This window comes from Populus trichocarpa, chromosome 2, assembly GCF_000002775.5.
Source record: "Populus trichocarpa isolate Nisqually-1 chromosome 2, P.trichocarpa_v4.1, whole genome shotgun sequence".
NCBI lineage: Eukaryota > Viridiplantae > Streptophyta > Magnoliopsida > Malpighiales > Salicaceae > Populus > Populus trichocarpa.
The window spans coordinates 14,874,733-14,890,086 of record NC_037286.2 but is presented as its reverse complement, the minus strand read 5'-3'; the positions used below and the strand labels follow the sequence as shown (position 1 = coordinate 14,890,086).

The following is a 15,354-nucleotide window of genomic DNA, read 5'->3' as shown; positions in this document are numbered from 1 at the left end:
CAGGTAGCATGTCGTTAAAAAGAAGAAGAAAAGAAACACATGTATGTATACACTAAATCAATGTACAAAACTTTCTCCAAGGCTGAGAATTCAAAAACTCAAGCGCAATAATTATTTTGGGGAAGCCTCTTGGGCATCTTTTTTCATTACAGAACACAAAACCTGCCTCGAAATATAGGTTTCGAGCTCCCTGGAAACTTCTGTCAACTTCAAATCAAAACTGCTACTGTATTTATTCTTTGGCGAAGGTATGTAGCCAGAAAACATGCTTTGGGAGCCAGAAAAACGCCTTCTTGGACTTGAGAGGCTTCCAAGTGACACTGGAACCCTCCCTTCGGAAATAAGTGGTGTTGAACCTGATTCCACATTGATCACATTCTTGTTTTGGTTCATCAATGGTCCACATTTAGTCTCCGACGGTAGGGGCCTTAATGAATTTGGTTGCTCGACTGGTTTCTGTTTCATAATCCTTTCTCTGGCCTTCTCAGCTGCTAGCACAGCTTTCTCTCTGCTCAACTTGATTAGTTTCCATGGATTGATGCTTGCACGAAAGCCTTGTTTCTTGGTTAAGTTGGAAGACTCAGGATCCCCCCTATCAATTTTTATTGACAGACTTGCAGGGTTCTGAAAATAAATTAACCATCTAGTAAGGTTGATATTATCTCTTCTCAAAGTGCAATATAAGGTAGGCAGAGTCTAATATACCTCATTTTCTCTATGGCCACAAAACCGTGAAACAATTGTTGATTTTTCAGGAGAGTCAAAATCCGAGTCTGAAGAGAGATCTGAATCTTCCAATGGATCTAGTTCAATTGATTCGTTTACCTCTTTCATGGCCAGGATATAATCATATGTTCTCATTCCCTGCAACAATAAATAATCAAAATACAAACTTAGACTAGGGAAGCAATTGATAGAAAAACTTTAAAGTGCAGTAGAGGAAGACATACAAAATATTTTGGTTTTATTGTTTCTAAATCTAAACCTGCACGGATTTGCAAGCATCCTTTAGTGTTCAAAAGATGTTGTCACTTGAGATACTGATAATTGATGCTTTGCTGGAAGAAATCGAATAAATTAATCCTTAATGTCATCCTAAGAGACATAAACTACTACGCAGAGGGGGGTTGGCATATCAAGGGAATAACTTTAATCCTATATTTGACATGATTCTCACTCAATGCCAACCCGTAAGAGAAAAATTAAGATTTGATTTCCAGTATCCTTGTATGGTTCAAGGTATCTGCATCTATCATGCGAGGGGAGCGGTCCATGAATCTGCCAAAAGAAAGAGAGTTGCGGTTGAAGGAAACTGTCATTTTCCTTGTATTCCTAACACCAAGCAAGGCAAGAGCCTGTTTTTTTAGGCTTCAATGTCCACCTTTTCCCGTTGCCAGAAGGAATCCTTAACAACAGAATAGGCACTGCTGTTTCTCGTTGAAGTAATTGTTGAAATGAACAAATATGGCTGGATGCCGAAGTTTCGTAGCCATCCAGTCCTTGCTTTACCTCACTAACCCAACACAATTGATGTTTTTGGTGATATTAGCAAACCATTATAATTACCTTGCGTATGAGAACCACATGAAAAAAGAAAAGTTGTCCCATGGCTGCTGAACTATAAGCTGTCATTAAAACCAACAAAACCTGTAACATTGTGACAAGTAGAAGCCAATGAATACCAAATTAAAAAAAAAAATGATAACCCACTGAACGTAACATAAGCTGTATATTACTGATATTGTGGCAAGAACCCCTCTTGGGAATTCCACATGTAGCCTCCTCTCCAGCTCCCTTTCTATTCCTTTCTTATCAGTAAAGCACCTTATAAATATGGCAATGGCAGTTCCTCCTTCTATGATTAACTGTACAACAATTTGATTGAGAAAAACTCCAGTTAAGAACTGAACTTCCATTAGGAAACATAATTAGTTGGTCTCAAACAATCTAAAAACACAAAGCTACTGACCATTAACAAGACAAATATCATTAGAAGAAAGAAAGTTGTGTAATTCCTCTTGCCAACACAATTGTTTAACCACTGGATCACAAAAATTGAACTTCATGAGAAACTAATGAAGAAGATGATCGATAATTCAACCTACAAAGATACACCCAGACTCTTACCCTGCAATGGTGATCAAACCCTTCAACACACCTGTTACAGGCTCTACAGTGCTTACTTCGCTTCTTTACCTGAGACATATATATTGCAGTCAGCTATGTATCGTTTAAATCCTAGCAAAACTGTTAAAGATACGCGTAATTAAAGCATATATGCCCAGACCTCAAAATCACATAGCGAGCAATAAGAGATGTCATCATCTTTTGGGTCAGGTGAAACTGCATCATCCTTCATGACAAGTGGAAATGGAAGCAATGGCTCCATTTGAGCATTGGCCTTCAATGGGTCCAAATACTTTCTCCTTATAAAGGTTTTAAGGATCTTTCTTTCCATCCTTCTAAAAAACCTCATGATTATTTGATTCAATATAAACCAATAATTTAACTTTGGAAACCCATCTGATTTAGCTCTTTTCTTCTTCCTAAACCTGGTCTTATCAGTCGGATCAATGGCAGTACACCTAACAAACAGGAACATAACTGGAACTGCCTGAAAAAAACAGGAATTGAGTTATGGGTTAGCTTTCTTGGCTTATTGGTAAAGAAAGAATAGATTTTAGGCTTCTTTTGACATCAACATTACCACAAAAGTAAAGATTGCAGTGACTGTAATTTCAGCAATTCTGTTTCCAAGGAAAAGTCCAAGGAATGTATAGAAGGTCACAACCAGAAAACTGTAAACTGCCATTCCTATCATCTGCATCGCAACAATGAACAGAACAGATGGATGGTTTAAACTTTAAACAACACTATGACATTAACGAAAAATTAAGAATTCAGCAGATAGGATATTCACCTTTTTTTTTTTCGTTTTTCAAGTACAAAAACAAAAAATTTAGCAAGCTATGGGTTACTTAAGAGGTGATTGAAATAAAGAAAGACCCTTTCTATATTCATACAAAGACCCGACATGAAAATATTAGAAGGTAACATAGCTTTAACAGTTCATTTTTTCAATATACAGAGAGATTGAAGTTAAAAAAAGAAAAAAAGAAGAAGAAGAAAAGAATGCGGGGCGTACCTGTAAAGGGTGGAGAGGGCGTTGCCAACCATGGCGCCTCGTGGCCATGGATATCATTTCTGTTATTTGAGTGTATTTCTTGTTGCAGTTTCCGAATCCGAAGTACCACAGAGAATTTGGGGGTATGATTTTAGTTGCAATCCATAGAATTTTTGATAAAAACTTTTGGCCTGAGTGAGCTAAAGCTAAGTGCTGTTTAGATTTGAGTCTTTCGCTTGAAGTCGCCGCTGAGAGTTAAAAAATTGGAACAACTATTCCCTCCCTCTTCCAACGGTCGACTATTGGGGAGGGTTTTTTGAAATTTGAACGGCTACTTTTAGAACTAGGAAGATCAAACGGCCCTCAGTAGTTAACTTCAAAAAACAAAACAAAAAAATATGTGGGACCCAATAGAAATCACTTTCACATGTTTGGGCCGCCAGAGCTTATGCCATTGCTACCAAAGCTATGATACCTAAAATTAGGCTGGGATTACAAGCTTAGTGGATGGATTTTGATTAACTCAATACAATAGTTGGAAGTTTTTAAAAAAATAATATTGTTTTAAGAATTTTTTTAAAAAATTTGATTTGGTTTCACTTGTATTCTAATAAGAAAGATCAAATCTTGTGTTATCTTGTTGGTTCCATCAGATTTGATTAAATCAATTCCCAAACTAACTTGATATAAAATTTAACCAATATGCTTTGAGTCAATAAATTATCAATTCCCAAAACATGCAGAACAAAAGACAAAATCCTTATCATCTGTATTCCCCTTCTCCTTTCACTCAATCTACTTTTTTTTTTCAATTTGCTACTACTAGTACTAATCTTTAATTTAAATTTGAATTACATTCAATTTTAGATAAGTTAATCTTTTGATCTGTCAAGTTGAACCAAATTTTAATATTATTATTATTATTATCATTATTGAAAAGGATAACTTATGCTATTACAATTTTTAGTTTGTTTTTCTATCAAATTGTTTTTCTTTATTTGAAAAAAGATGAGAGGGTTATATTCATAGAGTGGGGCAAAAAATAAAGAGATATTTAGAGAAATTCACCTTCTCATATTACTCAATTAAATACAAGTTACAAACCACATAAATTGGACAAGTTTGTATGACCGCGTTATGCTGTGGGGGAAACCAAAATTTTTTTAAACACAAGAAAATATATATTTAGATCTCAGTAAATTCTTTAACACTGTTATTAAACCAGAAAATACAATTGGTTTGAATTTTTTTTCTTAATTAAGATAAATGTTCTTATTAATGTATCTCTTGTTTATCTTACCAAGCATAAAGTTTTTAATTGGAATCATGGTTTCTATTAAAAAAAATATCAAAAACGTATGTGATAAAATTATGTTGAGGATTTATTTAAAATTTTTAAGAATATAAATAAAATTGAATTGAATTTGCATGAACAATTTATTATTATATTATTATTTTTATATCAGATACATAATAATTGAAATTCCTTTTTTTGTTAAAATTCAAATAAAAATTTATAATATTATCACAGAACCATGTCAAAATTGAAGAGCAAGTAAATCTAGTAATTTGTTTAGTGCAAAAAAGAAAAAGAAAATAAAGGATATAAAAGGTTCAGGTCCAGCACGTAGCCCATAGTAGCATGCTAGGCCCACACACCTAACCCTTCTTTATTGTCGTATGTCTTTTTTTTTATATATATAAAAAAAAGATGTCGTCTAGAAGAAAATACTAGTTCCAATAAGACTCGAACCCGTGACTTGCACCCACCCCACGCATGATTTAATCGACTGAGCTACGATATAGAATTTTCATAAGAATATTAAAAATATATATTAAAGTGATTTATTGTTCATATGAACAATAAATCACCATAAAAAAAACCCCAATTGTTTTAGAATGTTTAGATAATCTACCAACTCTACACAATAATTTCTTCAAAATAGGAAAAATAAATTAGGTTAAAATATAGTAATGTTTCTCGACTTCACTAATCTTATTCTTTTTCTTTGAATACTTTAATAAATAGTGGATTTTTCTTATTTCAATCCTCAAATCCTTTCCTAGTAGCACGTCCCTTTTTATCCATAACAAATTCACGCCTTTTAGATATACCAAACATCCAAACCTACGCCTTTGTTGGACTTCTTCGTGTTAGTAATATTATCATGAAGTTTCAATAAATTAAAAATTGAAGCTCAATAACACGTACCTCCAGCCATGACAATCAAACTCTAATTATGAGAGGAAAACATAAATACTGAACTATCGAAAAGAATTGAGAAGTCTATTATCTAGTCTGTCCAATTCTTTAATATGTACACTTGATGAAGAAATCATATCCTTTCTTATTAGACTAGAGACATTTTTATTTTTGTGAAAATTTCATGTGTTCTACTCTTTTCTTCTAAAATCTTTATTCTCATCAAAAGAAGATATATATATATATATATATATATATATATATATATATATTGAAAAACACCAAAGTCAAAAAATAAACAGGATTTATCAATCTTTTTTATTCAATCTTTTCAAAAATGATTTTACAATTAAAATTGAAAAAGAAGATATACAACTTACAAAACCTTTTGAAACCATATTGGTATTAGAGTCTATTGGGGTCTGGAATAGTAATATTGTATAGAACTTCAAAGATCCGATAAGAAAGAAAGAACCTTAGAATCTTAGGTCAATCCTACGAAAAGGTGTAAGTCCCGAATAAGAGTTGAATAGGGCATTAAAGCCATATAATTTGGAACATGCTTTTCTACGCAATCTTTTTATTTTCATGGATTTTGTATTTTTTAGAACTACTTCTCTTTTAGCCTCCTTTACAATTGATTCTTCTAAAAACAAAAAAATTATTAACAGTGAAGAAATTACTATTGAAGTTTTTACAAAAAAATATTGATGATTGGAAAATACCAAAAGCCTAAAAGAATTAGATTTATCAAAGTTCTTCATTCAATATTTTCAAAACTAATTTTATAATTAAAACGGAAGAAAGAGATATACAACTCACAAAACCTTTTAAAACCATCTAACTTCTTTCCCAAAAATCCTTACAAAAACATAAAAACATAAACTACAAATATGTCCATATTGGTATTGTATAAATAGGAATAAAACTCCTCACCAAAGAAGACCTAAACACTTATATCCTTGCAGGTTCTCAAATATGTTAGATTCTATAATTTTCAAGATTCATTATTAAATTCTATAGAATCTAGTTTATGCAGTGGTCCTTTGTTTTTTGACTGTTACCCAAACCTTACCATATTTCTCAAAGACAAGAACATACTACAAAGTATACTCCTATAAACAAAAATCCATAGTTACAATATGCTTGAAGGATCAATTCTAGTAGTTTTGATATTTAAAATCCACTATAAAGCCATGTTCTCTGCCTTTGCCAACGAACATAAATTTCAATCCCAAAAAGATGAAACCTTACTTTTACAGATAGACTTTTCAAAATCAAACACAATTGTACTTAAAGTTATCTAATGGAAATATATAACTTTACTAGAAGACTAAATCCTTAAAAGAGCAACCCAACCTGAACCTACATAACCCCCCACAACCAAATGTCTAACTAAAACAAATAACCCAATACAATGAAGGCAAGGTCAAACTAACCTTTCACATACATTCAACTAGTTCCAGATTCTTATATGAATCCTTTTTATCCAGCACTCAATTCAGGAAAAATCTCTGAGATCCCATCTGTCATAAATATACCTTACCATACAAGCCACTCTAGAAAATCAACATTTGATATTCCTAGTACCAGTTTTCAAAATACAGATTATACTACAAATGTACCCAAGCCTTTATATACAAACCTAGAAAATGACCAACCCTCTCCACTAACCTCTTCAACTTTCTCTGATATAACAAAGAATATCCAAAATAAACTAAATATTTTTGAAATTTTTTTTATCATTATTAAAAGATATTTTATTAATGATTTCTATAGTAACCATAACTTTGAAAAGAAATCTTAGTTTTTCAAAAAAAATTCTAAAACAAAGATTAGAAATAAAAAATTATTTTTATGATTTTGTTGCATTACATAAAATACAATTCTTATTTTTTGACTAGTTTGAGTTATATTATGTTTTTTAAATCATATTGCATATCTTTTATATATATATATATATATAAAAGATGCATGTCTCATTACAATCAGGAACAAAACCACAGTTTGAAAACTAGCAAGCAGTTCTCCCATTTAATCTGAACATGTTTATTTGAGAAACCTCAAAATCCCTCGTAAAAACAAATAGTTGAAGTCACTCCTTATAAACCCCTAAATGAAGATGTTACCACTAATACCAAACATGTTATACAACAAAACAACTTCACAAACATAAACCTCAACACTACAGGAAAACAACTGACTAGAATAGAAAAACATATTTAGAAATCTTTATTTCCTCCTGTTGAAATTGCAAAACCTACACCCAAAACATAAAAAAGATTTTCTTAAAGCTACCAAGGACCATCTCAACCACCTTAAAGCTTCCTCTTCGACCTTAATTGCTCTTGACACACCCCAAGTCATTAACCACCATCAAACCTCTACAAGCTATGTAAACACCATATAACTTGACAAAAACCAAACTTCTGCTAAAGAAGAAGCCTTCTAGAAAGAAATTCCTGAAATATACAAACTTTATTGGAGGAACACTACACCCAAAACAACTCATGTTACACAAGACATAAGAATCCAAAATGAGCCAAACATTACTAACCAACATAAGTTCAATGCCTCTTCTCTATATAAATGGAACTTTGATGGAATGATATAATACAATATCCTCAATACCTTACAACAAATTACTATGGCTGCCAATGCTTACAAAACCCAGATTAGAAACTCAGAAAAAAAAAACCATAGTTGAACTTTTAATTGTAGAATTTTTTGGCCAATTAAAACGATGATGGGATTACCATCTCATTGATACCTAAAGATTAGAGATTCTGCAATCCATTCAAACATATAAAGACCAAACACCAATCCTAAACCATCTAACAACCCTATCCAAGATGTAGTATCAACCCTAATACTAACTATTTCTCTATATTTAATAGGAGATTCATCTCATCTAAAAGATAAAAATGTTGAACTTCTTCCAAACATTAAATGCAAAAAACTTAGTGATTTCCATTGGTATAAAAACACTTTTCTCACTTGTGTTATGCTTCGAGAAGACTCAAACCAACTTTTCTGGAAAGAAAAATTTCTTGTTGCATTACTTACCCTAGAAAAAAGAGTTAGAAACAAAATCAAAGACATCTCTAGCACCAAACCTATCCCCTATAACCAACTAATATTGTTCCAAACTAAATTTATTACATTTAAAAATAAGTGCAACACTAGATAATCAATCCTTTATATGAAATCTCTCTAAAATTTCATTAGCATAAGCTTCTTGAGACAATCCTAATATCCCTTAGGATTTGTCTCTCTCAATATTTATACCCAAGACACAATAAGTATTGCCCATTTCTTTTATATCAAATTGCACCAAAAAGTCGTTTAATCGCACGAGGTAAACCCAAGTCATTTAAAGCAAGTAGAATATCATTTATATATAGGACTAAGAAAATTATTTTCCTTTCATTAACCTTACAGTCTATAAATCGATCCATGATATTCTCTATAAAATCAAATGAAGAAATAACATTATAGAATTTTAAATACCAATGACGAGAGGCTTGTTTTAGATAATATATAGATTTATTAAGTCTACAAACCAATTGTTTGTTCCTCTCTAAAATGAAACCTTCTAGTTTAATTTAAACCTCTTCTTTTAGGTATTTATTGAGGAATGTCATTTCCATATCCATTTGATGCAACTTCATATCAAAATAAGCTACTAATATCGTGATTATTCGAAAATGATTCCTTTTTTGAAACATGAGAGAAGGTATCATGATAATCAATCCCTTGGCTAAGAGTCTTACATTATATCTTCTAATATTTCCTAAAGAGTCTCTTTTGGTTTTAAAAATTATACTTAAATCCAATGGCTTTTCCATTTTTAGGCAACTCAACAAGACCCAAACTTAGTTATTAACCATTAAATCTAACTGATCCCTAATAGAATTATACCATAATATAGGTTTATATCCACTTATAGCCTGTGAAAACATAATAAGGTCATCACCAACACCAATGCTCATGTCATATTCTAATAGGTACACAACATAATTTGAGAAAATTATAGGTTTCCTAACTGTTAAATATATTCTTAATATTACATCAATATATTCAACTTAAGAATGTTAAGTAACTAGATTTATAGAAATATCGTTTTGATGATGTGGTTCTTCAATGATTAGTTTTTTTAGTTATCAAATCTTAATAATTATCATTAAACAAAACCAATTTATATAAAGATATACGAGTAGGTTTAAAACTATTATCCTTTTTAAGAACCGAGTTTTGAGGTTGACTAATCTCACTAATCTTATCATTCTCAAGGAACTTGAATTTTTAGATTCCACAACTCTTGTTACACAGGATAGACAATAAAATCTGTATCCCTCAGAATTTTCTGTACAGGCAATGAAATATTCACTGATTGTTCTTGAATCTAATTTTATCTTATGTGGATTGTATACTCTTTTATACATGTACATGCCTTAAACTAGGTTTCCAACCTTTCTATAACTCAAATGGTATTTTATGATTGCCTTGGTTGGAACTCTATTTAGTACATACATAATTTTTAGAGCTTCATTCCATAAAGATAATGGGAGCTTGGAGTTACTAACCATACTCCTTATCATATCCATTAATATTCAATTTCTCCTTTTAGCCATACTATTTTGAGATGGTGAGCCTAACATTGTGTATTGTGCCACATTACCTTGTTCCTCAAGAAACCTTATAAATGGACCTTATAATTATACCCTTTTAGTGTACTTGCCATAATATTCACCATTTCTATTTGACCTCTCGTCTTAATTTGTTTGAATAATTGATTCTCTACTTCTGCGTTATAGACCTTAAAAGCATCATATGTCGTGTATAGTCATTAATAAAGGTAGTGAGAAATTCTTTACTATTAAAGCATGCATCATAAAAACTTGAAATAACAATGTGCATAATCTTTAAAAAAATCAGAAATTCTTTTGGTACCTTTCTTGAACTTGTTAGTTTGCTTTTCTTTAATACAATTTATGTAAGTACTAAAATCAATAAAATACTCCATTATTTACCAACCTTTTAGTTCTATCAATGAAGATATGACCTAATATCATATGCCAAAATATAAAAGATCTCTCATTTATAACCCCACACTTAATGCCAATATTATTAGCATGCAAAATCATAGGCTACAATCAAGGGTAGGATTTAAATGAAATTTGAATAATTCATAATCCACAATACCAGTACCAATAAAAACATTGTATTAATATAAATGAAGGGAGTTACAATGAATTTAAAATTAAAGGCACAACATAAAAGTCTTAAAACTTAAATAAGGTTTATTGAAAAAGATAAAACATAAAAGGTTTTTCAAGGTCTAAAACAAAACAAGAAATAAGGACAGGCCTTTAGGTCCCAACCGCATCTTCATGTGAAGGTAGTGTTTCCTGAACAAATGACATTCATTTTTCATCTATTTTTTTAAGAAGCCTTACATGGTATTGACAATATTGATTGTAGAACCAGAATCAATTCACCAAAATCCACCAAATGTTATGAGAAACATGAACCATATTAGATTCAAAACACACTAAAAATATGAGATTACCTTTTTTTTCAAGTCTATGCTTAAATTTGGGATATGTCTTCTTTACATGTCCTTTCTTCTTGCAAAATAAAAACCTGGCATTGCCCATATTAACTTGATTAAGAGGCATTTTCCCTTGCTTGATTCCATGGGCTTTAGAGGTTCATCCACTCAAAGTGCTAAATCAAGGTCCATGCAACGTAATGTAAGAAGAAACACTTATAGGAGCAACATTAAATGAATTGAAATTCAGAACAAATAAAGTTTGAATAATTATAAATAAACAACAAAGCTCCTATGTGATGAAGCCAAATACAAAACATTTACCCATGTAAGTTAATTTTAAAAAATAAATTAGCTTAGATTATAACATCCATGCAATTTAAATTACTTTATGACAAGACTAGCATTTATTTCTAAAAGAATTTTTTAGGCCTTTAGGCAACTAGATTAATATTTTTTTTAATTATTTCTATCTCATCCTAATTAATCACTTAAATATAAAAATTACCAGGGGGGATAATTATTGATGTTATTAACTTTATGTAACTAAACTTAATGTTACTATATATTTTTATAATTAAAAATGTTGTAGCTATTACTTAATTTATCAAATATAAACTTAATATGGCATCATAATTATTGACTAAATTTTATGTCAATTGCAAATTCTTTATATTTAGGAAAAAAAAAAATATGCATTGAAAAATTAAGTATGCATAAAAATCCTAATACACACACATGTAATGAATTAAAAACCTAATGGTGGCTATTGTGTTTTTCTCATATTTTCCTGAGTTCGATTCTCCATAAAAGCAACATTTAAATGTTGAGGTTTTATTCAACAAAATATTAACAAGTGAATCCAACCCAGCTTGCCTTAAAGAATTAAAAGGATGTTCATTTTCGCTTTTTACCTTACCAAAAGAGAAAAAATTATTTGGTTAGTGAAATGATTTCTGCTTTTTATACCGAACCCACACATAATTGTGTTTTAAACATTGAATTTATAAAAATTAAAATAATTTATTTTTTATTTATAAAAAACCCTCTTTTTATTTATTTTATATGCAAAAATCTATCTTATAATCATTTTAACAAAATACATTTTTTAAAAAACCAAAACTAAAAATATTTTTTTATAAACTTATTACCACAAAAGTTACAACAAAATCAAACACATTAACTAACATGGGATACAAATGACAATTATGCAGAAGAAGTGTAGCAAAAGGATTCTTTGTCTAGTTACAGACCCATAATGTTATTCATGATCCATACAAGATAAGAACATGCAGCATCATCGGGCTTTTCTCTCTCTCTCATAATTTCACATGGAATTTGATTATCCAATTAGTTTTTTCAAAGATAAAAATTATAAATAAAACATCACAAATGTAAGAATTCCAGTATAATTCCACATGCAAGAATCCAGTTTGAATAGAGTTTTGAAATACAAAGTAAAACACCACACATGCATGAATTTCAGTAGAATTCCACATTGTGCAGAGTTTCAAACACAAAGCAAACTTGAAAACATCGTAATATACATAATTTAATAGATAAACCAGATAAATTATGCAATCAAAGAGATCTTTAATGGAATAAAAACACTAGACTGGAGATATTGCTTTGATACCAAAATGTTAGCAATATCATCAAAAGCGGTAGCCCAAGAACACATACCTCTACTCATAGTAATTAGATTCCAATTGTGAGAGAAAAGCACAAATACCAAATTGTTGAAAAGAATTGAGAAGTATTTTGTCTAGTCTCTCCAAGTCCTTAATTTGTGCACCTGATGAAGAAAGGACAAGCTTTCTTGTTAGACCAGAGAGACCTTGCTGCATTCTGAGCAGCAAAATAAAATTTTAATTATATAACTACTCTTCGCCAAGGATCGGAAAAAAAACAAAGAAAACAAGTGCCGCTCTCACATCTGCAACCAGTGGCAGCCCCCTCGCCTAGTTTGCTTTTCTATTTTACCTCTACTTTTTTTGATCTACTCTTGAAGTCAATTATGCTATCTATATGTTTGGATAATTTTGCTTTCCTCTTTGCGGTGGAATCTTTAACTTGGCAGCAACAAAGAATTAAGGAGATTTGAAGAGATTACTGGTAGAATTTGTGGCTGCCATGTAAGAGGAGGTCGAAGTGTGCACTTCCACAACCTCCATTTTACTAACAAATGTGGAGTTTTGATCCTGTGGCCTTCAAAGGCCTTGCAGTACTACACACTCATCATTAGTGCAGCTGTTTTGACATTTTCATGCCATCTCCATAACATCTGTTGATCATGTTTCAATTTATCTTCATTATTCTGGTAGAGAAGTTTATCCTCCCTTTAGCAGAAGTTGAAGAGTGGTTAAAATAAGTCCAAATAGAAAGAAAGAAAGATTAAGATTAACCCTAGGAACGTTGAACCAGTCCAGAACTAATTAATTGCAAGTTGCAAAGTAATAAAGAATCTTAATAACCCACCAAATTATCCGATTCAGATCTGCATCTACCACACAGCATGATAGGTAACAAGTTTGGCAGCACCTAGAGTTCCTCCAAACCCTTCAGCAAATCAGGAGTAATACCACATATACTTGATTAAATCCTCTAACAGTAGAACAAATACTTGAATGGCGCCGTAAATAATCAATAATATTACCTTTAACACATCCACATCTGACACCTGCCAGTCTTACCAGCTCAAGATAATTGTAGCATTAGCTTTCCACGGGTACTGAAGAAGCTAGGAGGAACTCAGGGTGACCCCAAACAAACTCATTGCCCATTTCTAATCAACTTCCGATGAATATTTCAGTTTGTCGACATAGCTAACATATATATGCCTCCTGCCGTGTCCTCCTCCTCCTATATATATATATAACTGCCTCTGGATCTGTCAAGGACTGTATGGTTTATTTTCAACCGTGATAAAACTACGTTTTAGGCGAACCTAGCCCATGTTGCGATCTGGTTCTGGATGACCCTCCTACTAGATTCATTGAACTTGGACATTTTCTCAGGCTCTACTGGTTCTCGTACCAATTGACCCGAGTGTAATCTTAAATACCACTCTTAATAAGATATATACTAATTATTTAACCCGTGCTTCCGTGGGTTGACTAATTTTTTTTTGAAAAAAAATAAATATGCAACTTTATTAAATGTGTTTTTTTAAAAAAGAATTATAATTAAAAATTAAAAAATCTATACATGCATTTAATTAAATAAATCGAGAATCATTTGTGTCAATAAATACAAAAATTAAAGTGTTAATGTGTTTATTTAACTCGTCTTATTATAGGTCAAATAAATTTTTTTAACACAAAAGAATTAAGGTTTAGGTGTTATTAATGTATTTTTTTAACATCGGGTAAACAATATAAACATGAATCAAAAGGTTAATGCTTATATATAATAAAATATAGTAAAAATTATATACCTTAATAAAAATATATAAGTTCTCAAGTTAATTTTTAACGTAGCAGAAGAATAAAACAATGTTCCGATTGCTACATAGAAACACCATTTTCTTATTTTTTGTATAATAATTTTTTTAAAAAAAATATAAAGAAAAAAATTGAAAAACATATTACATAAAAATAAAAGATAAGAATAAAAGGAACACTATAAATAGGCTAAGAGTAGAGTGATAAATATTGAAAATGTAAAAAATACAAAATAATAGTTTTTTTTTTTTGCTTTGTCTCTAAGTTATCTAATTAATGGTTGAGATTTATTTTTGAAATCCAATGGTTATTCTTTATTTGCTTCATCTTAAAGCCAAAGAAAATTTTCACCTATAAATAGATGGTTATATACACATAAAAATAAGGGCAGAAATTTAGGAGAGAATTTCTAGGTGGAATTTTAGAAAAGAATTAGTTAGAAAAAAAAAACACCCTCACACCAAAACACTTTCCTATCTACCAACTTAAAAACACCCATATAACACAAAAAACTTGTACCTATTATTCTGAAACCAATTGCTAGCTACACAAGGAAAAAATGGGTGACTCACACTAACCATTACTACAGTCCAGCCTCTCTCCCTGCACACCAGCCTCTCTCTTTTCCTCCACAAATAGCTACCACTATCAAAGGAATCCACCAAATCACAAACACTTTCATCAACCCACAACAACCATTTTCCTCACTATCAATGATCAGAGTTTACCTCCTCTCAACCACAGTTTTGTCCCCTCTCACCATACCAATTAAATAGTTTTTCTCATCCACCTATTGACAACCACTCGAAGCTTAGTCACAATTTTTTTATAAATCAAGCCATGCTTTTCTTATACCCACTCCAGCCTCTCACACCACTAAGACATATACTAAATCACAGTCCTATGTCAATAGCCATTAGCCACTAAATCACCAGAAACCACCAAAACCATAGTTGCCATCAGCCTTCACACCATCTGCCACAACTTCTAATAGAGCTTTAACTGACAGCTCTTCCTTATCGCCATCAGC

General features: G+C 31.2%; 1 protein-coding gene and 1 long non-coding RNA gene across 4 annotated transcripts; both read right to left on the bottom strand.

Moving 5' to 3' along the window:
- Positions 1 to 14: 14 nt before the first annotated feature.
- LOC7481447 (protein S-acyltransferase 18) lies at positions 15 to 3,644 on the bottom strand. 2 transcript variants are annotated; one of them, XM_002302771.4, is made up of 9 exons: positions 3,146 to 3,642; positions 2,708 to 2,821; positions 2,288 to 2,614; positions 2,128 to 2,196; positions 1,970 to 2,041; positions 1,737 to 1,865; positions 1,567 to 1,647; positions 706 to 864; positions 15 to 624 (listed from the first exon to the last, which is right to left on the bottom strand). In XM_002302771.4, exons 1-9 carry the CDS (start codon positions 3,200 to 3,202, stop codon positions 112 to 114), a joined length of 1,521 nt encoding a protein of 506 aa, XP_002302807.2. In that variant the 5' UTR covers positions 3,203 to 3,642; the 3' UTR covers positions 15 to 111. The 2 variants fall into 2 exon arrangements, with proteins under 2 accessions (XP_002302807.2, XP_024451847.1); XM_024596079.2 differs by lacking the exon at positions 1,970 to 2,041 and having other exon boundaries at positions 3,146 to 3,644.
- Positions 3,645 to 10,533: 6,889 nt separating this feature from the next.
- LOC112326541 (uncharacterized) lies at positions 10,534 to 13,920 on the bottom strand. Of its 2 annotated transcripts, XR_008058435.1 has the most exons (4): positions 13,538 to 13,920; positions 13,360 to 13,440; positions 10,900 to 12,676; positions 10,534 to 10,738 (listed from the first exon to the last, which is right to left on the bottom strand). It is a non-coding gene; the product is annotated as an uncharacterized LOC112326541 (long non-coding RNA). The 2 variants fall into 2 exon arrangements; XR_002980269.2 differs by having other exon boundaries at positions 10,534 to 12,676.
- Positions 13,921 to 15,354: the final 1,434 nt, after the last annotated feature.

Coding starts and splice junctions, on each gene's coding strand:
- LOC7481447 (XM_002302771.4), bottom strand. CDS start 3,202: ATGATATCCATGGCCACGAGGCGCCATGGTTGGCAACGCCCTCTCCAC. Junction 2,822..3,145: donor GCCCTCTCCACCCTTTACAG/GTACGCCCCGCA, acceptor GTTGCGATGCAG/ATGATAGGAATGGCAGTTTA. Junction 1,866..1,969: donor TGATATTTGTCTTGTTAATG/GTCAGTAGCTTT, acceptor ATTGTTGTACAG/TTAATCATAGAAGGAGGAAC.